The 22,213-nt window shown below is 32.7% G+C and overlaps 1 protein-coding gene across 6 annotated transcripts in view; it reads right to left on the bottom strand.

Annotated features, from left to right (window-relative positions):
* The window catches only part of LOC145293808 (adenosine deaminase-like), a 130,335-nt gene that overhangs the window by 12,340 nt on the left and 95,782 nt on the right, over positions 1 to 22,213 (bottom strand). For all 6 annotated transcript variants that reach the window (XM_080140387.1, XM_080140391.1, XM_080140392.1 and 3 more), the window contains one exon: positions 1,600 to 1,726. In XM_080140387.1, coding sequence (XP_079996513.1) covers positions 1,600 to 1,726 — 127 coding nt within the window. The remainder of the gene's footprint in view (positions 1 to 1,599; positions 1,727 to 22,213) is intronic.

Genomic DNA, 22,213 nt, shown 5'->3' on the forward strand with positions numbered 1-22,213 from the left:
TTTAAAGCTTCTATCCAGTTATGGCTAATGGAATAAGAACAACCTACTCCTGTGGATTATACGAAGGGTCCAGATCCAAATTTGGTATAAATTCCTGAATTCAGCATAAAGATTCCTTAGTTTGATAATGCACTTAAAAAAGGTTGAGAATAACATCCAAGATGTGTATCCAAACTTTTTTATATAAATTCTTGATTAGTAATAGGTCAGTGTCAAACACAATCAGGCCAGTTGAATGCAACCAATTAACATTTCACTGTGTTTCAGTCACATTTTTAATCAAGGCAGAAAATATGATCTTAACATATGGTGTTTCATTTTGCCATTAACCATGCAAATCTTATTAGCTTCTAAATAATATGTTTATGCACTTCATGTTCAGACATACATTATCACCTTTCATACACTCTTTATCACCAGAACTTTTTGTAATGTGATAAATTTTTTAATCATGAAACCCACATGTGATGGAAGTTAACGTACAACTGTCACATAAACAAACCACTCATTCACTTGTTGAACCATGCGTAGATCTATACTTAGAAGATCAGTTGCCATAAGAGTAAGAAATATTTCCTATACATGTGTTTTTTTGAAAGGCGACTTGAAAGTACAGTTTGGCAGTAAAGGCTTAAAAAGAAAAAATTAGATCGCTCGATTAGCAGTGCTGGTGATTAATTGCATGTTACCAAGATAAAAAAATTCCGACTTTTAAAATAAAATGTTTTATAATCAAATTATGTTCTGCCGATTAAGGCAGTAAAATTTGAAAGAAACAAATTTCAAAAAGGGACATTTTATTGATTCCAAGAATATTTAGCTGACAATAACAATTATTTTTTCATGGAAAAAGAAAGTCATTTTTTTTAAAAATAGATCTGACAGATCTTTCAAAATAATCATACAAATTATTTCACTGTGGAATTTTTGTGAGTTTATTATTTCTCTGTGTATTTGCAGATGCAATCTAAAGCCCTATACTTAGATGCTACAACTTTTGAGTAAAATACACAAGAGTATCAATGGTTTTGTATTAATTTTGTATTCAAGTGTTTTTCAATCAGATCATCGAGTTTGTGTTTCGGACAGCCATAAACAGTTAAAAACAATTTATTCTTAACTTGAAAATTTAAACTTACAGAAATAAAAATGAACATATAATATGGGGTTCACAGCTAAGAATAATGCATAGAGGTACTCATTCATTTCTGTATAACACCAGGATTCTTTCTCATTTGAGGATAAAATAAGTGTCACTTAAGTTTGGCATTAACATAGAATTCTAATTATATGTTAATGCCAAATTTGAGTGACACCCATGGAATGAAAATATGCCATAAACTCTTACAAGGGTTTAAGAGATAAACCCTTTGCATGTAACCAAATATATTCTGAAACTACATTAAACAGAGTATTTTGATAAGTATTTTCAGTTTGAACAAAAATGGTACAAAAAATCATGTGGTCTACATACACACCAGATGTCTATAGAATGCACGGCAGCAATATACAGCAGATGAACATGTTTTAGATGAAATTTAACTCAAAGCTTTTAGTTATCTCTTAAAATACATGTAAAAAAATCTTTTTTAAAATTACCGATTTTATGATTTGCTCTTTAGTCAAACCAGCTTCCTGTACGAGGGAATATTCATTCTTCAAGTCTGTGATAAACACACTTGGATCGTCAGTGTTTATAGAAAAGTTCACATCATCGTCAGCAAATCTGAAAAAAAAATTCAAAAGAAATTTTGTCAATTTTTTATCATGGAAATTGCATGATATATATAAAATATCTAACATGATAAAAATACATAGATAAAATCCCTTACGCAATAATATATATATATATATATCAAATTCGTAATATGATAGAAAAATACATAAAATCCTTAACATACTAAAAACAATATATAAACTCTTTGATATAATAAGAAAAATATATATAACAATAAACAGAAAAAAACAATAAACAGAAAAAATATATAACAATAATAAAAAAAATCAAGTAAATCAACATTTCGTATTCTTTTGAAAGTGCATCATTTTCCAAAACAGATGAACAAGATTTTTAGCTTTCATGTAGACTGGATTTTCGACCATCAACTGACATACACATTTCAGAGTAACATTTATGAAAAGCAGACTCTTCTGCAAGGCTCAAACAAATTATAATTTTGTACATTTCTCCAGATCTCTTGAACATTTCTTTGCTAAATTAAACAGGAATTAAAAAAACAAAACAAAAAAAAAAACGAAAATAAAAATGCAAATTTTAGATCAAAGTTCAGGCTATCAATTTGTTGATTTCTCCATTTTACAAATCTTGAAAATTGTTGTTATTATTGATGGGTGATGGGAGAAAACTGTTTAAGCATAGTTATAATATCATTTCTAAGCTGATGAAGAGCCTTACCCATTCTTTCTTTAAGATGGTAAGAACTTTTAGAAATGCATTATTCATGTGCAGTGTTTATTAAATATAGATCATGAAACAAAATGTGCTTTTAGATTTAAATTCAATAACTACAAACTTAGTATCAGATTAAAAAAAAAATCACTATTTCCAAGCATTTTAATTAAAATGAAAATAGACTAGATAACATGAAATGCATTTTAAGAGACATCAAATTTCTGTTGACATATGACATAAAAAGAACCAAAATAAAATATAATTTTCATGTAAACATTTTTAATGTGAATTTTTACAGACTGAGAAAAATCTTGTTTTAAAAAAACTTGTGAATTGAACAAATCACTTGATCCTGAATTTATTAAGACATGAAAGCTGTTTATATGTTTTGACATTAATAATAAAAACATTCTCTTTGCAATTCAAAAATAAAATTTTGCATGCAGTTAACATATGCACAAAAAATGTTATCAGAAAACATTTTAAATGAGCGTTATTTAAAATTGAAAATGTCCAGTTTTGGATAAAAGTTTCCTTTTCAATTTTTTTTATAAAAAATATATTTTTTGATAAAGGAAAAAAGATTGTTTTGAAATGTTAAAATTATACAAAAAATCAACATGCTTTTATGTTTTTATAAAACTATTTTTTATTTTTTTAATATGAAAGAATTTATAACTTTAACCAATAACCACATTATATCTAGACACATAATGTTCATTCACATAATGTTAAGACAATTTCCTGTTTATACATATTATCACTTTCCACCACTTTTTTTAAGATGAGATTATCTGATTATCAAAGATGTAAGACCAAAAAAAAACAAAAAACTTCAACTGATGGTGCTGTTGTGCCAAATGTGAAACTCAAACTAAAATATACTTTCTTGAACTTGAGCTAGGATCAAAGCATAGTATCTATTCTGTCACCAGATCATACAATAATATCGTTTTTACCAGATGTGCAAAGAATTAAAACCTTCCCAAACTCAATAACCAGAGTACTCACATAAAAAAAATCATGGGGTCAAAATGTTTTCATTTAAAAACAACTTTTCCTAGCTGAAATAAGTACAATTTGTTAGCATAAAGAATATGGTGAAATGGAAAAAAAGAAAAATTAGCTGGGCAGAAGCAAATGCCTTGCTATCAATGTCTAACTTTGAGAAATAAATAGACTTAATTATATATGTATATATATATACATATATATATGTGTGTGTGTGTGTTGTTTTAGTAGAAGTACTTTTCTCTGCCTAAAAGCCTCCTGGTCTGGTGTTTATCCTCAATCAGTTTTAAGTGGAACGGATGGGCCAATAATTTATAACAAGGCTAAGATAAAATTATTTACCTGAAATGCGGTATTCCCAAAGTGGTCACACATTAAAAACTGATGTCAAACTTAATGTTGTTTAACTTCATTTGTCTAACAAGAATTTGTATGTCAATATGATTTAACTGTAACCCTGTAATGTTTTTTTTTTTTTTTTAAAACTCATGTTCACTCCTTACAAAGCATATTGCCACTGGGCATAAGGGGTTACTATTTGGGGCCATACCTAAGAAAGATTAATGAGATATTTGTTTGTTATATTTGAACTTCTGCATATCAGTGCAGCCAGGAAAGCAGACAGCAGGAAGGGAATTCCAAAGTCTAGCTGTTCGAGGGAAGAAACTATTAGAGTAGAAAGCTTTCTGCCATTTAGAGACCTCAACAGTGAAGGGGTGAGATCTTGTTGCTAAGCAGGTTTGGTCGGGGATACATACGTCAAGGGGTTACAATTGAAACGAGTTCATCAGAACCCATTCCATTAAAATATTTGTAAAACAGGCACAGTGATGCAACATTGCAGTGATGGGACAGGGGCTGGAGCTTAGTTGATAAAGTGGGACCGATTAGATTAACAACTCTTTCTTGGGCCCTATCTAAGAGGGAGAGACTAGTGGTAGATGCACCAGCTCAGATGTGGTAACAATACTCCATGCATGGGCAAATGGTGGCATTGTAGAGGTACATGATAGTAGTTTTCTAGCTTGATAGAGGGAACCCACCTTTGTTTTATACACACACAAATATATTTTCTTTGCTTGTTTCATTCAAAGTTCTCAAAAATCATGGGGGCGTCAAACTCTTCATCTCGACACAGATGACACGAGACAACACAGATATTCCAAATATTCCATTAAAGTTTTTGGTTCAAGTAAAGATTAGATACCCCCATAGCAGATGACAAAAATAGGTGAACAATTCAAGGGGCACCGGTTGTTCGACCTTGACATTGCTGTTGTTTGTAAACTTGTAAACAGGTCAAATAGCAGACATATTCAAATATTCGCGAGCAAGATTTTTTAAAAATATATTTCAAAACTTTTAAAGATTTAAAAGAAAAAATATATTTACAAAACATTTTCTTTAATATTAAATATTTACAAAACTTTTAAGGATTAAAAAAAACTTTTTCTATTTACACAAAACTTTTTGTGTAAGTAACAAAACGAATGTAAATGTAACAAAATATATTCAAATAAATGGGTGTCTTTCTGAGTGCGTTTTTTAAATATATTTACAGAACTTTAATAAAACTAATAATAATAATTATAATAATAAAAAATAAATAAAAAGAATGAACTATATTAATTGCAAACCATTGGAAACTGAAATTTTCAGACGCTGAACTTACTTTCACTTAATTTGTCTTTATGGAGAAGTAAGCAAATAGCAAGCTTTTTTTTTTTTTTTAATAAAAATGAAAATTTATAAAAAGATTTGTATCTTGTGATACTACACTTCATCTTTATAAAAATAAAAGTTGTAAAAGATATGTGAATAAAATATATTTTTTAAAATCTCGATTGTTTATACTTGTGATTTTATTATGCATAAAAATTGCCTCGGTTTAGAATGATTTCTTCACTGACATACATCGCAACTTAAATATTGAATTGTATTAAAAACGCACAAAGATAGATGCACACACACACACACACACACACTGTACATAAAAATTAATCTTGATCACAAAAATCCGAACTAGTCAATTATTTTATATTTGTTTCTGTCATAAAAAGTTTGGTTATAATAATTTTATTTCAAATTTTTTTAAATTATGTATTTTTTAATTGACATCATCCGAAATTCTCAGTTATAAGCTCGGTTTATTTATTTATTTGGTATTATTTTACGACCTGCCCCAGAGTAGTATAAACACCCCAACTACCCCATGTTTTTTCCACGAACAGTTGGCAGAGATGGCGGAAATTTTCTGTTTCTACGTCTATCCTTGTAGCCATGTCACTAGTAAGGGTGCTGAAGGTAAACGTTTTATCTGGGCTGACATTATCCGCCTGATAGTCAGGGACGCAAACCTTGGATTAACCACTAAGGAGGCTGTCGTATCAGCAGGTGCAAAGTACTGGGGCTGCTGTATTGCCATTTGGTGGATGGATTCATTCTGGACCATGCAGTAGCTTCTGGTGGGGCTTCTTGATGTCATATTAGTGGGTAATTGTTACGGCTTTACCTTATCATGTTCTACAAAAAAAAAAAAAATTCTTCATTTCTTTTTCTCTCTTAGTTTCCCCTCTCTTTCATGCTCTAAGTAAATCTGATGACCTAGTCCACAAATTCCAAAATTCCATCATGACAAGTTTCAAGAAAAAATACACGATTAAACCCGGTTCTCCAACTTCCAATGTAGACCCCTACTACCATGTCTCCTCCTCCAACATCAGGGGTCTATGTTCTAACCTTCCAGAGGTTGAAACCCAATTACAGGAGACTAAACCAGACCTTTTATTTTTAAGCGAAACTGGCATTGGACAGGCTATTTCCCTAGAAGAGTTTGCAATTAAAGGTTACTTTAACTTAACTTCTAAATCTGACCCCCCAAGATCGCTATGGGCATGGAATATGTGCCTATATTAAAGATGGCTTTCCATGTGGTAGGGACATCTCCAGAGAAGATCTTAACTTACCCTATATGTGCTTCCGGGTTGCATTAGCTCACACTACTGCATTTATATTTACTCTCCATCGCCCCCACAACAGCAGAGTTACTATCTTTAAAAGCATATCTGAGAAAATTGACAAAATCGTATCAGCTTATTCTTCAGCTAACATTCACGTATGTGGAGACTTCAATGTTCACAACGTCGAGTGGTTGACCCACTCAAACAAGACCGATGATGAGGGGAGGTTCTGTCATGATTTCTCCATTGCTTATGACCTCACTCAGATTGCTCATGAACCCAACAATGACGGCCAGTATGCGAGTCTACTAGACCTTTTTCTCACAACTTGCCCTGAACTATGTTCAGTTTCTGTTCTGTCTCCTCTTAGATCTTCCGACCACTCTGTTGTATCAATTAAGATAAAAATGAAATGTAATAAGTCCCCAGTAAGTACCTCTCCATCGTACAGTATATCGATACACTAAGGCTGACTGGGATAGTTTACGTGCATTTATATCAGATCTACCTCTGCGTTCCATGTTTAAAAAGGATGTGTCCTCTATAGTATTAGACCTGACGGAATGGTTAATTGTAGGTATAGACCGTTTCATACCCTCAAAAAAGTTCCAGCACAAACCTAACAGCCAGCCATGGTTCTCTCCAAAATGTGCTGCTGCCATTGCGCACAGAAATCACTTTTTCCACTGCTTCCAACGTAATAGATGTATGGAAACTAAAGCTGCTTTCAGGACTGCCAGCAACCATTGCAAGAAAGTAATAAAGAACGCAAGAGAGTTGTATGCTCAATCCGTCAAGTCCAAAGCAGCTGAGCAGCGGCTTGGTTCCCACCAGTTTTGGACAAATTGCAAACAGAATCCTGAACAGAAGCGTGTGTTCTATTCCAACTATCATCAATGGGCTTGAGGTAATCTCGTCAGCATCAGACAAAGCCAAACTCTTTGCCAAGAACTTTACAACTAATTCTACCCTTTGCGACCAAGGCCACCAACCCCCAATATTTCCTCCTGTATCAGAAAACATGCTATGTGATATACAAATATCTGTACGTGATGTTGCCAAGCTAATCAAAAACCTTGATTCCAGTAAAGCAACTGGCCCTGACGGTATTCCAATTATAGTACTCAAAAAACTTCAACCAGAACTAGCGCCCATACTTACAAAACTGTTTAAACGTTGTCTTAAAGAGAATAGCTTCCCATCACCCTGGAAAATCTCATCAGTATGCCCTGTATGTAAGAATTCAGGTGATCGCTCATCCCCCTCTCAGTACAGGCCAATAAGTCTCCTGTGCATCATGAGTAAGTTGCTGGAATCTGTGTTAAATACAGAAGTAATCAACCATCTCAACAAAAATAACCTTCTTAGTGACACTCAATATGGTTTCCATTCTGCTAGATCGACAGCAGATGTGCTTACAGTTATATCTCATAGGATTAGCAAATCTCTCGACAGAGGCAACCTTTCTAGGGCAATTGCTCTTGACATATCTAAGGCCTTTGATAGGGTATGGCATAAAGGTTTACTTCACAAGATCTCTAGCTATGGTATAGCTGGAAATGTCTTCTCAATTATTAAATCATTTCTTTCTGATAGGTTCATAAGAGCAGTAGTTGAGGGGCAAAAATCAGAAGCTCACAGTATTAATGCTGCTGTCCCTCAGGGGTCCATCTTGGGCCCAACTCTTTTCCTGATCTACATTAATGATCTTCCAAATCACATCCTTACATCATTTGTAGACATTTATGCTGATAGCACTACCATTTATGGTAGCACATCTAAGACAGTAAACGACCAAGTTCTCTCTGATTCTCTCTCCTCTGATCTTGAGCACGTGGTACAATGGAGAAAGGAGTGTCTGGTTACTTTTAATGCATTTAAAACCAAGCTTCTCTCTTTACATCATCAACATTCTGATCCACATCTGGCATCAACTAAAATGAATGGCTCTCGTCTTCAGGAGGTGTCAAGTTTTGACAAGCTTCTGGGCTTGACAATTACTCCTGATCTGAAATGGAACATGTATATCAAATCCGTTGCCAGGGCTGCTGGAAAAGTGGTGGGATCTTTCTATCGATCTGGTAGATATCTCACTGCTGATGCAATTCTCTATCTATATAAGAGCCAGGTACGTCCAAGGATGGAATACTGTTGCCACATCTGGGCAGGAGCTGCTAGAAAAGACTTGTCCTGCCTTGATAGAGTCCAAAATAGACTTTGTAGCATCGTAGGAGATGTCCTTTTCTCTTCCCTGCAACCTCTATCTCATAGAAGAGATGTTGCGAGGTTGTCTCTACTGTATTGTTATTTTCATGGAAAGTGTTCGATTGAGCTTCAGTCCATGGTCCACACTCACCAAACTTTCACAAGAAACACTTGTCTAGCTGTAAACACTATCAATAATTCACCCCACTCTTTATCTGTGCCTAAACCTAAACGTAGATTCCATGAACAAAGCTTCTTTCTTAGAACTGCACACCTGTGGAATTGTCTTCAGTTTTCCTGCTTTCCAGCTGAGTACAATATGGTTGTCTTTAAGTCTAACATAAATAAGTTCTTGATGAGCCGTTCCATATAAGTTAACAAATTTACCGAATTTTCATTACTAACGATTACTATATTTTCCAATTTCTACTGTACACTCTTTAACACTTATCCTTGAGTGGCCTCTTGGCCTTGATAATGTGGTGATTCCTGCGGTAAAAAAAAAAAAAAAATGTTAAGAACGGCTTCCGGAATAAACACCTCCTAACCTCCCCATGTTAAAGAACGGCTTATGAAGTTGGGGGTGTTCATTCCGAAAGCCGTTCTTAACATAGGGAGGTTGGAGTGTTTATAATATGCTGGGACATGTCGTAAAAATTTACCATTTATTTATATTATTATTATTATTATTATTAATAGTTTTATTAAAAAGTTCTGTTAATATATAAAAAGAACGTACCCAGAAAGACACCCATTTATTTAAATATATTTTGTTTAAATACGTTCGTTTTATTACTTACATTAAAAAGTTTTGTGTAAATAGAAAAAAGTTTTTGTTTTTTTTTAATCCTTAAAAGTTTTGTAAATATTTAATATTAAAGAAAATGTTTTGTAAATATATATTTTTTCTTTTAAATCTTTAAAAGTTTTGTAAATATATTTTTTAAAAAATCTTGCTCGCGAACATTCAAATATGTCTGCTATTTGACCTGTTTACAAGTTTACAAACAACTAACAGCAATGTCAAGGTCGAACAACTGGTGCCCTTTGAATTGTTTGTCTATTTTTGTCGTCTGCTATGGGGTATCTAATCTTTACTTGAACCAAGTTTTCTTTTACATCTCAAACACTGAGTTGGTAAAGAAAATTATTTCCATCTCTCCAATTGACCATTTAAAAATGTTATACTATACTTTTCATTGAATTGAGGGAAATAAAAAATATTTGAAAAATAAAAATAGAATAAAGAAATTTTTTGAATCAATGAAAAAATTTTTTGAATCAATGGAAAATTTCCAAAACTACCTAAAATGTTGATATAGGAGATTTTTACTCTTTAATTAAAGAAAACATCGTAGATAACTTATTAGAATCTGATCTGTAATAATATTGCATTGCTGATAATGACACCAAATAAATCATTGCAAACAACCAATATTATATCAAAGCAATAAAATGTGAATATAACTGATCAAAAACAAAGTTTGATGTGGCAATCATAATCATCATCTAGTTGTAGTTGTGTCATAGATTCATTTTTTGACCATTATCAATTTCCAGAAATAGAAGGAAAAAGTAATCAAATTAAAAAAGTTTTTTTAAAACAATAACATTTTTTTTTCTGGGGAGGGGGGGGGTCATTTTTGTATTGATCAATTTTGTGTGAATATTTTTATTTTTGCTTTTCGTTTTCGTTTGTTTGTTTTAATTATTAGATATTTGTGTAGAATAACACTCAAGAGATATAAAGAGATTTTGTTTTTAGTTCAATAATCTCCATAAAGTATTAAATTCACTACATGAAATGAAAACATTTTTTTGCATACTTCTTTTTTTTTCTTTTTGATTTAAAAAGCATATCTTCTGAATATGTATTGTGTCCATACTTTTGCCCTCTATGTTTGAACAATTCCAGAAACGATGTGGAAATGAACCCTGAACACACTAGTTTGCCCGTACAACAGAAACTGATGAATAAATGCAAATTGCATAGCCTATATAAGTAATGCAATATAAGTTTTAAAAAAAATACCAAAAGCCTAAAAAAAAAAAAAAGTGACTATTAAGGAATTTTTTAATTACGTAAAAGAATTGGTCAAGATTAGTTACTCCCTCCCCCAACACAAAAATATCTACATCCGATCTTCATCCCTCCTCATCCTCCAAAATTGGTTTGTATATAATATTAAAACTAATGTTGTTATCACTTGCTTGTTATTCTATTGTGAATTTAGTGATGATCAGGAAGTGAATGATCATTTAACATTAAATTTATAAAGGAAATTGATCCCCTACTCTAAAATCTAAATTATTCTCTAGCAACATACCCGGTAAGTGTGCACTGTACAGAAAAAATTGAGCAAATTGGTGGTGGTCAGAAAGTGAGTGACATTTTATGTTAAATTTATGTAAGAAAGTTATCCCCCACTCTAAAATCTAAAATATTTGAGAACCATATACTAGAACAGATGTAACAATGGCTTAAAAATTTCACTATAAAATTTCTTTTATCGTGTCTTTGCTGATTTATAGTTAGTTCATTTTCTGTGCAATTTTGCAAATTGTGGCAGTAGATGCAATGGTAGTAGCTGAACTAAAAGGAATTTAATAAAAGATTTCATCAATAAAATAAGAAAAATATTTGTATTTGCATAAATGATATTTCATAATACATCAGAAATTTAGATTAAAGGTAGAGAAATATATTTTTAAAGATATTGCTTGATATAGAGATAAAAATCTAATTTTTAAATATTACTTCTAATCGACATATTTTTTTTTTTTTTAAAGGAATCACCACTTATCAAGGCCCAAAGACTATATATATATATATATATATATATATATATATAAGGGTCAAGAGTGTAGAGTAGTCAATTGGACAATATAGCAATCGTTAGTAATGGAAAGTCGGTAAATTTGTTAACTTAAGTGGAACGGCTCATCAAAAACTTGTTTACATTGGACTTGAAGACAATCAGATTGTATAAATGCTGGAAAGCAGGAAAACGGAAGACAATTCCACAGGCGTGCGGTTCTAAGAAAGAAGCTTTGTTTATGGAATCTACGTTTAGGTTTAGGCACAGATAAAGAGTGGGGGGAATTATTGATAGTGTTTTCAGCTAGACAAGTGTTTCTTGTGAAAGTTTGGCGAGGGGGGACCATAAATTGAAGCTCAGTCGAGTACTTGCCATGAACATAACGATAAAGCAGAGACAAACTCGCAACATCTCTTCTGTGAGATAGAGGTTGCAGGGAAGAGAAAAGGACATCTCCTACGAGGCTACGAAGTCTATTTTGAACTCTATCAAGGCAGGACAAGTCCTTTCTAGCAGCTCCTGCCCAGATGTGGCAACAGTACTCCATTCTTGGATGTAATTGGCTCTTATATAGATAGAGAATTGCATCAGCAGTGAGATATCTACTGGATCGATAGAAAGATCCCACCACTTTTCCAGCGGCCTTCGCAACAGATTTGATGTACGTGATTCCATTTCAGATCAGGAGTAAAGGTCAAGCCCAGAAACTTGCCAAAACATGACGCCTCCCCAAGACGAGAACCATTCATTTCAACTGATGCCAGATGGGGATCAGAACGTTGATAATGTAAAGATAAAAGCTTGGTTTTAGATGCATTAAAAGTAACCAGCCACTCCTTTCCCCATTGTACCATGTGCTCAAGATCAGAGGAGAGATAATTGGAGAGAACTTAGTCGTTTACGGTCTTAGATGTGCTACCATAGATGGTAGCATCATCAGCGAAAATGTCTATGAATGATGTAAGGATGTGATTTGGAAGATCATTAATGTAGATCAGGAAGAGAATTGGGCTCAGGATGGACCCCTGAGGGACAGCAGCATTAATACTGTGAGCTTGATTTTTGCCCCTCAACTACTACTCTTATGAACCTATCAGAGAGAAATGATCGAGAAGACATTTCCAGCTATACCATAGCTGGAGACCTTGTGAAGTAAACCTTTATGTCATACCCTATCAAAGGCCTTTGATATGTCAAGAGCAGTTGCCTTCTTCAAGAGATTCGCTAATCCTATGAGATATAACTGTAAGCACATCTGCTATAGATCTAGCGAATGGAAACCATATTGTGTGTCACTAAGAAGGTTATTTTTACTGAGATGGTTGATTACTTCTGTATTTAACACAGATTCCAGCAACTTAAACATGACACACACTTATTGGCCTGTACTGAGAGGGAGATGAGCGATCATCTGAATTCTTACATACAGGGCATACTGATGAGATTTTCCAGGGTGATGGGAAGCTATTCTCCTTAAGACAACGTTTAAACAGTTTTGTAAGTATGGGTGCTAGTTCTGGTTGAAGTTTTTTTGAGTACTATAATTGGAATACCGTCAGGGCCAGTTGCTTTACTGGAATCAAGGTTTTTGATTAGCTTGGCAACATCACGTACAGATATTTGTATATCACATAGCATGTTTTCTGATACAGGAGGAAATATTAGGGGTTGGCGGCCTTGGTCACAAAAGGTAGAATTAGCTGCAAAGTTTTTGGCAAAGAGTTTGGCTTTGTCTGAAGCTGACGAGATTACCTCAGGTCCATTTATGAGAGTTGGGATAGAGCACATGCTTCTGTTCAGGATTCTGTTTGCTATTTGCCAAAACTGGTGGAAACCAAGCCGCTGCTCAGCTACTTTGGACTTGACGGACTGAGCATACAACTCTTTTGCATTTTTTATTACTTTCTTACAATGGTTGCTGGCAGTCCTAAATGTGACTTTAGTCTCCATACATCTATTATGCTGGAAGCAATGGAAAAAGTGATTTCTGTGCGCAATGGCAGCAGCACATTTTGGAGAGAATCATGGCTGGCTGTTAGGTTTTTGCTGGAACTTTTTTGAGGGTATGAGACAGTCTATACCTACAATTAACCATTCCGTCAGGTCTGATACTATAGATGACACATCCTTTTTAAACATGGAACGCAGAGGTAGATCTGATATAAATGTATGGAAGCTATCCCAGTAAGCCATAGTGTATCGATATACTGTACGATGGAGAGGTATGTCTGAGGACTTATTACATTTCATTTTTATCTTAACTGATACAACAGAGTAGTCGGAAGATCTAAGAGGAGACAGAACAGAAACTGAACATAGTTCAGGGCAAATGGTGAGAAAAGGTCTAGGAGACACACATACTGGCCGTCATTGTTGGGCACACGGGTGGGTTTGTGAACAATCTGAGTGAGGTCATAAGCAATGGAGAAATCATGACAGAACCTCCCCTCATCATCGGTCTTGTTTGAGTGAGTCAACCATTCCACATTGTGAACATTGAAGTCTCCACATACGTGAATGTTAGCTGAAGGATATGCTAATAGAACTTGGTCAATTTTCTCAGATATGCTTTTAAAGATAGTAACTCTGCTGTTGTGGGGGCGATGGAGAGTAAATATAAATGCAGTAGTGTGAGCTAATGCAACCCGGAAGCACATATAGGATAAGTTAAGATCTTCTCTGGAGATGTCCCTACCACATGGAAAGCCATCTTTAATATTGGCACATATTCCATGCCCATGGCGATCCTGGGGGTCAGATTTGGAAGTTAAGCTATCGTTTTCGACTTCTCTGTTGCTGCAAATGGGACGTTAGGTTTCTTCTTGGAAACGGGCAGAGTGTTTTCTTTTAGTTCGAATCTTTGTACATTTTCCTAGTTTAGTCCTGGTGGTAATACTTCTGGACATTCCTCTTTTAACTCGCCTTTCTGTTGTTGCACTTCTGTAGACGAGTCTTCTACCCTATGACAGAATTTATTCATACGTTGGTCCCAAAACTCGAATCGCTCCATCCAATCAGTACCTAACAGGTTTTCGGATGTCCTATGTACATACAGTTTCACATTTTTAGTAACACCATTTAACGTCACTGGGAGTGTGAGTTCTCCCTCAAATTCCACTTTATCGCCTGTTACAGCTCGAGCTGATTTATTCGTTTTCTACATGGTTGGTTTCCTTAGCGTTTTCCACGTCTTAAGGTTAATGATGGACAGGTTTGATGCGGAATCCAATTGTAGATGCACAGTTTTATTTGCGATGTTAACTTTGACATATTTGCGCCGATTCTTATCCGAATCCAAGTCAGATCTAGTCTGTTGGACGATGTTCTTGACCTTGTTCTTCCTGCATTGGGTTGCTTTGTGGCCCTTTCTGCCACATTCATTGTAGTACTTATATTGACTCGACCAATGTTTCTCGCCGCAGCGATAGCACGGACTTGTAGGGGATCCAGGTCTTGTGATTGGGTGGTACTTATCAGATGTAGCCTGAGTTTTCTTATTTCCAGTTTTGCTTTTTCAGGGTGAGTATTTTTCCGGTCTGAAGGTCGTCCTTCTAATGAATGTTGCGCCTGACTCCTGGACGTGTCTCGAGTTGTTCCTTATGCAGACTACCCATTGACAATCCTCGGCCAACTTCTGGAGGGTGAGGCCCTGTTCACTCTCAAGTCTAGAGAGAATATGGTGTCTAATCTCAGCATTTTTAGATGAAACTAGAACCTGCGCAAAAATTAAACATTTAAAGTCATCTGCCAATAAGTCAGATAGACGGAACTCATCGCAGTGTTTATGTAATATATTGTTATTATTATTATTATTAGACGAATTTACCACTTGTGCGTATGTTACGTGAGTTCTTATTAGTAAAGATACGAGTCTTAGTGAGAGTTTGTCTTATTACAGAGAGGGATGTTGAAAGACTCAGAAAGAGAGAGGTTGTTGTTGTAAGAGACTTAGAGAGATTGTTCATGTTATGATTCTTATATATTAAATGTTCATTCCTTAGATACATAGAAGAAGAAAGAGAAGAAGAAGCTCTTTGAGTGAGGACATAGTGTTCTCTGTTCAGACATTGTGTAGACATGAGATGTCGAGACGTGTATGTAAAAACATTTTATAACACAAATATATAATACAATTTCACTTTACCTTTTTGTAAGAATCATAAGACAAGACGACGTTTTTAGAAAACACATGATGAATTTATTTCTTCACGACCGGCCGTGATTTCCATCACCAAGAATTCAAGGCTTCACATTTTAGTTTCAAAGCGAGACATCACTGATTGTCTCTCTGACCGTCTTCTTTTACTTTCAAGTTTTTTCTCTATCACTAGAACTTTCTATTTTCCGTGACGTCATACACATGTTAAAACATGTGCCTTCTTTCACGTGTTCTGGACATACGTGTCCAAAACTTTTCCTATTTCTACAAAAGGAATTTTAACCTATATTCAATATGTTAAAAACATTATCTTATAAGCTGCATTCTTTCAATTTAAAATTTCATAACAAACTTAACAGTTCACATTCTTTTCTTGAAATATTTTATCTATATTCTAAACAAGTTTTTGTTTTACATTTTTATTTTCTCACACGTAATCTATTTCTAAACCTAAATTACGAGGTTCGAATTTCGTCTTGCTATTTCATTTTCATTTTAACTAATCTCTTTATTTTTATACTTACATGAAAAGGGGACAGCCCTTATCATGTAACATTTATTTACCATGGACGCGAAGGTTATGTAATCGTCGTCGTCGCTTTTTTGCAGGTTAAAGCACTTGAAAGAGCATAGAATTCGAGTTGAACTGTATGGATAAAAGTTTGACCGCTTCAGAGAATTCCAACTCACTTGTATTCCTGGGGAGAATATAATCCACAAACTTGCTATATGTATCAAGTTTGTGGTCCCTAATTTCCTTAAAAGTAGGCGAACTTGGAGGACCTATTCACCGTGGATTGTCAAGAGTGGAGCAACACTAATGTTGCTCCACTCTTGACAATCCACGGTGAATAGGTCCTCATATCTCTGATAGAAAGCGTCAAACGTCCCATCCAACTCCGGTTGGTAGTTGAACGTTTCTATAACGTTCCATATTGTACTTTGGAAAAAAGCAAAACTGTCGTCCCTGTGTTCCAGTCTACCGAATATTTTTAACAATCTTCTTGTCTCTTTTGTTGAAGTAACATTCTCTCCTCCAATGCTTGTTGTCTCTCTTGAAATTGTAACTGGAGCTGTTTATCACATTCTTTTAAATTTTCCTCAGCTTTCTACTGCTGGTCCATCTAGGCCTTGATTAGCTGTATTAATACTGCTTTAATGTCCTCCATCTTTTAATGGCTTTTTTTCCAAATGCATGAAAAAAAATTTCTTTCCGTTTTTGACTGGAGAAAATAATGAAAAAAAGGAAAAAAGAAAATGTCTTTTCCTTGAGTGTGTGCGTATGAAGAGGGAGCAATTTATCCTTTGCTTCTTAGTAAAAACCTTTGAGATAACCCAATATTAGGGTGAACAACAAAAAATTTTACTTGCGAAACAAAAACAAAAAAAAATGTACTCTGATACAAAACAGTTGCAAAAGAATAAAAGTCTTGTGGAATTGTCTGGAAGTTAACCAAAATGGCTGTTTTTTGTTCTTATGTGTGTGTGTAGGGGGGGGGGGATTTGTCCCCACATGGAAGAAAAAGAAATTTTCACTTTAGAACCGACAGTTAAAAATAGAATATTTCAGAAAATTCCACTCAATGAAAAAGTATCTTTCTTTTAGTCCAAATAAAATGAAAGGAGAAAAAAAAAGAAACATTTCTCTCTCGTTAAAATATTGCATAAGGTTAGCAGCAAAATAAAGGCAAAAAAACTTTTCACTTCATTTGAAAAAATGTTCAAATTTGCATACGAATAAACAGTTGACAGTTTACAATAGAATTGTTCTCGCGGTGAAAATTGGGTCAACATTTTCCTTTTTTGTTGTTCTTCTTTCAATAAGCAACCAAACTAACTATTACGTCCTAACAAAATGCATTAAGCACAGTTCTTTTCAATTTAAATAATTACTTACAATTGTGTCGATAACTTTGCCTTGTGTTTGTTTTCTTTTTTTTTTGTTTTTAGAATTTTCTTTTTAGCCCATAATTGCCAGCTGACTTCTTAGCTTGTAAATCCGAAGTTCTTTTGAAGTCAATTAGAATTGTTTTTTTTTGGTGGAGTTAACCTGTGTGAAAGTCGAATCCGTCGTCGCCAGTTGTTAGGGGTTAAATGGTAATAAACGAAAGGAACATAGGATTTTAGGAACGAAACATGTATCCACATATATTACAGGCAAAGTGAGTTGAGTAATACCATTCCTCAATGGTTGGGTGTGTGCACCCGACCTGCTTGGTCATGTGCCAATCTCAGACTGCCGGGCACCAGTGTCTATACCGGAAATGACATCATGAGATAGTCCATTAATCCCATGGAGGGGCGTCTCCAACACTATCATAGGTAACAGATATAAATAAGGAGAAATAAACAAATTTCACTTTGTAACTAATATAAAAATAGGTTTAACTGAACAGGATTAAAAGAGTTGAACTTCATAAAAATTTAGATTCTTACTTAAGATTCAATTCACAAACTTCAATTGCATACATTTGATGCAGAAGAATTTCAAAATAAAACTCAATGAATAAATTTAAATGCCATGAATTTTATCTTAGAAACACAAGACCTTTAAAGTAAAAGTTTGAAGTTGAGGGAGATTTTGAATGTGACATAAAAAAAATCTGGAAAAGATTAGATATTACAACGGTTTGGGGTGATTTCAAGTGAACTACAAATGATGTCATAGGAAGATAAGCTCCTACTTCATTACAGTTTATTCAGCTAGAAACTGTGCCACCTTCTCCCTCTTACCTCCACACCTTCCACTTTCCTTATCAAGCCTGCCAAAAGTTAGCCAAGAAGAAAAACAGTTTTGTCGATAAGTGTCAACTCAAAAATGTTTAAAGATTAAATCTGGTTGCAAAGGCAGTCATTAAAAATACTTCTACTCTGTTGAGCAATCAGATAACTATTTTCTATCTCCTACCTAGAAAAGATTATCTAAAACTATATATTTTTTTTAAATGCTGATAAAATAATTTGTCAAAATCAAGTGAGGAAATCAGTTTCTATAAATTTACATTAGTTCCTTATCACCTTAACTTTATAGAAAGAGATTTATAGATACAATAATAAAAAAAAAATTACATAAAAGATGATGATTTGGATTTTTGTAAGCAAAGAAATTATCTGTCAATGAAATTTAGACATCAGTTGAAAGAAGACACAAAGAATATTTCGATTGAAATTAGGATAACATGAAACAATCATGACTGATGAATATAATCATTTCTGCATATGTGATGCTCATCTTAACTTCACTGGTTCAAGTGTTCAAACACAGCATTGGAAAGCTCCCGACCAGTTTAGTAAATATATTTTTGGGTCATGTGTTTTATTATTTATTTGAAACCAATGTCAGTCTGTATTGTCACATTCCAATATGGCTATAGGCAAGATCAAATAAAATACCCTTTTTAAGGAAAATCAATTGTCAATCTGATCTTAATTATTATCAGAAAGTTCTTTTTTATTTGGACCAAAATTGACATTTTATATCATCCAACATCCAAAAACAAACATTTGTTTTAAGAAAATAATCTATTATTTTGTAAAATGCTGTAAAATATAGTTCCTTCCAAACATTTATTTTAATAGTAAACCTTAGCGAATAAAACCATTAAATGTTGCATCTCTCTACAAACTAACAATTGGACACAGTAAAGAGATTTGTTAATAAGAAATGGTTGGCAATTGCTACAACTTGACATTGGCAGCTATCATCAGTAGAATATCAATAAAGACTGTAAAGATATATTAACATGGAATCTTATTAAAAAGATTTTTTTGATTTTTGCTGGAGTAAAGGAGATGAGGACTCCATTTTATGTTTAGCCAGAGTGAAGCATGAGCAGTTCCATTTGAGATAAAAGAGCATGGTTCTAGCACTGTTCTGTGCTCCAAAATTATTTTAAAAAAGCATTAAAAATCAAAATGAAAAGCAACTTTGAGCTACACACTGAATTTTTTTTTTGTAGTAAACATGAAAGAGTGAGAGTTACACATAAAAATTAGACATAAAAACTGAAAAATTTGAATTTCTCAGAATGTTATACAAAATTAAAAACGATTTACCAACTAGGTGCTACATTTGTAATACACCATTTTCCTTGGAAGACAGGAAATAGTGTGAAAAAATTCCTTTCCAATGCATCAGTCACTCTATAGAAAGATTTGACATAACATTTTTTTTATTGCTGATTAAATATACTAAATGTTTTTTTTAATTATTGGCAAATTACTTTTGCATACACTTTTAAAATTAAAAATAAATCTTTAATAAAAGAAATGTTTTTTGCATTTATCTTGCTGACTCTCATTTAATTTTTTACTATTTTAAACATGAATTTCTAAACAAAATAAAAAATGTTTAATTAAAAGACTTTTCATTGCATTTTTTATGCTAATTGTAATTTATCACCAGTAAAATCTTGCAAATAAGCTATGTAATTTTAAAATGATGCAAGTAAGCTATGTCATTTTAAAATGTTGCAAATAAGCTATGTTATATTAAAATGTTGCAAGTAAGATATGTTATTTTAAAATGTTGCAAATAAGATATGTTATTTTAAAATGATGCAAGTAAGCTATGTTATTTTAAAATGTTGCAAGTAAGATATGTTATTTTAAAATGTTGCAAATAAGCTATGTTATTTTAAAATGTTGCAAATAAGCTATGTTATTTTAAAATGTTGCAAGTAAGCTATGCTACTTTAAAATGTTTCAAATAATTAATGTTGTTTTAAATATTGCAAATAGGTAATATTGTTTTAAATGTAGCAAATAGGTAAAGTCATTTTAAATATCGCAAATAGGCAATATCGTTTTAAATGTTGCAAATAATCAATGTTGCTCAAAATGTTGCAAATAAGCAATGTTGTTCAAAATGTTGCAAATAAGCAATGTTGTTCAAAATGTTGCAATTAATCAATGTTGTTCAAAATGTTGCAAATAATCAATGTTGTTCAAAATGTTGCAATTAAGCAATGTTGTTCAAAATGTTGCAAATAAGCAATGTTGTTCAAAATGTTGCAAATAAGCAATGTTGTTCAAAATGTTGCAAATAAGCAATGTTGTTCAAAATGTTGCAATTAATCAATGTTGTTCAAAATGTTGCAAATAAGCAATGTTGTTCAAAATGTTGCAAATAAGCAATGTTGTTCAAAATGTTGCAAATAAGCAATGTTGTTCAAAATGTTGCAATTAATCAATGTTGTTCAAAATGTTGCAAATAAGCAATGTTGTTCAAAATGTTGCAAATAATCAATGTTGTTCAAAATGTTGCAAATAGGCAATGTTGTTCAAAATGTTGCAAATAAGCAATGTTGTTCAAAATGTTGCAAATAGGCAATGTTGTTCAAAATGTTGCAAATAGGCAATGTGGTTTTTAAATGTCGCAAATAGGTAATATTGTTTAAAATGTTTCAAATAGGCAAGTTTGTTTTAAATAAGCAAAAATTGAAAATAAGTATTCAAATATAAAATTTCAAAAGATTCATATCTAAAAAGAATCTTATATTAAATATATAAATATTATTTTAACGTGATATTCTCACTTATATTGATGAGATCTTTTGATGTGCATGCCTTTACTTTGACTGTTAGCAAAATTGAACGTTTATAAAAGAAGGTACATTTTCAATATGGAGTGCTGAAAAACAGCTATTGGTTTTTAAAAGGAGCTGGAGCATCTCTTTTTTTAAAATGTGAGTGAGAGTATCTTCAGACATAGCAGAGCTTCGACTGATAGCTTTTAACGCTTGTAATCTTCATAGTTTTAAAATTCTGACTTCATTTCTAGTTCTGATGTTTTTATCTTCTAAATTTTCATGAGTAAACAAGAACTGACTAATGGATACTAAAAACAGAATGATGGCAGTAAAGAGTGTGGTATAGATTTTGAGATAACCCTCCTCGTACTCATCATTTGCTCTTTGCATTACATTGAAGTCATCCGTCCAAGAATAGATTAGTTATTAAAGTCGTGACTAATACACTTCCTAATTTCTGGCATGGCTAATACCGGAAGTGATGACAAGGTAAATCAGTTCCTTCGCTTTTTTCTCTCACACCTATATCTCCTCAGTGCATGTATTCGTTTTTTATTACGTTTTTCCGATCTTTTTTTTTTAATAATCATTAAAAAGTTTTTTGGGGCTTATTTTAATTAAGAATTATTGAAATTAGTTTTATTTATTTATTTTTTTTTATTATTGAAAACACTTTAAAATCTTTTAAAACTATTTTGAGAATATTATATGTTGGATATGTTTATCATATCATATTTGAAATTTTGTTATTTTGATTTCAATAATTTTATTTTTATACTTTCATAAATAAAATTTTTTTATTTGAATTTATATATATATATATATATATAATAAATATATTTATGAAAGAACAAAAAGCCTATCTTTATAATTTCATGAACATATTTCTTATAAAATTTCAAATAAAATAAAAACTTTTATTTTTTAAATTTTGTTATTAAAAGTGCAAATAAAGACTAATTGTATTATTTTTATCTTTTTATAATTTTGTTAATTTTTATTGTATATTTTTCAATAATGTCTTTTTCTCATATATTATTTCAATAAATCGCTTCATAATAGAAATACTGAAGAACAATAAAAGTGAAGGAGCTTATTTACTTTGTCACAACTTT

This window comes from Euprymna scolopes, chromosome 15 (assembly GCF_053919585.1).
Source record: "Euprymna scolopes isolate OS-2025 chromosome 15, ASM5391958v1, whole genome shotgun sequence".
Lineage (NCBI taxonomy): Eukaryota > Metazoa > Mollusca > Cephalopoda > Sepiida > Sepiolidae > Euprymna > Euprymna scolopes.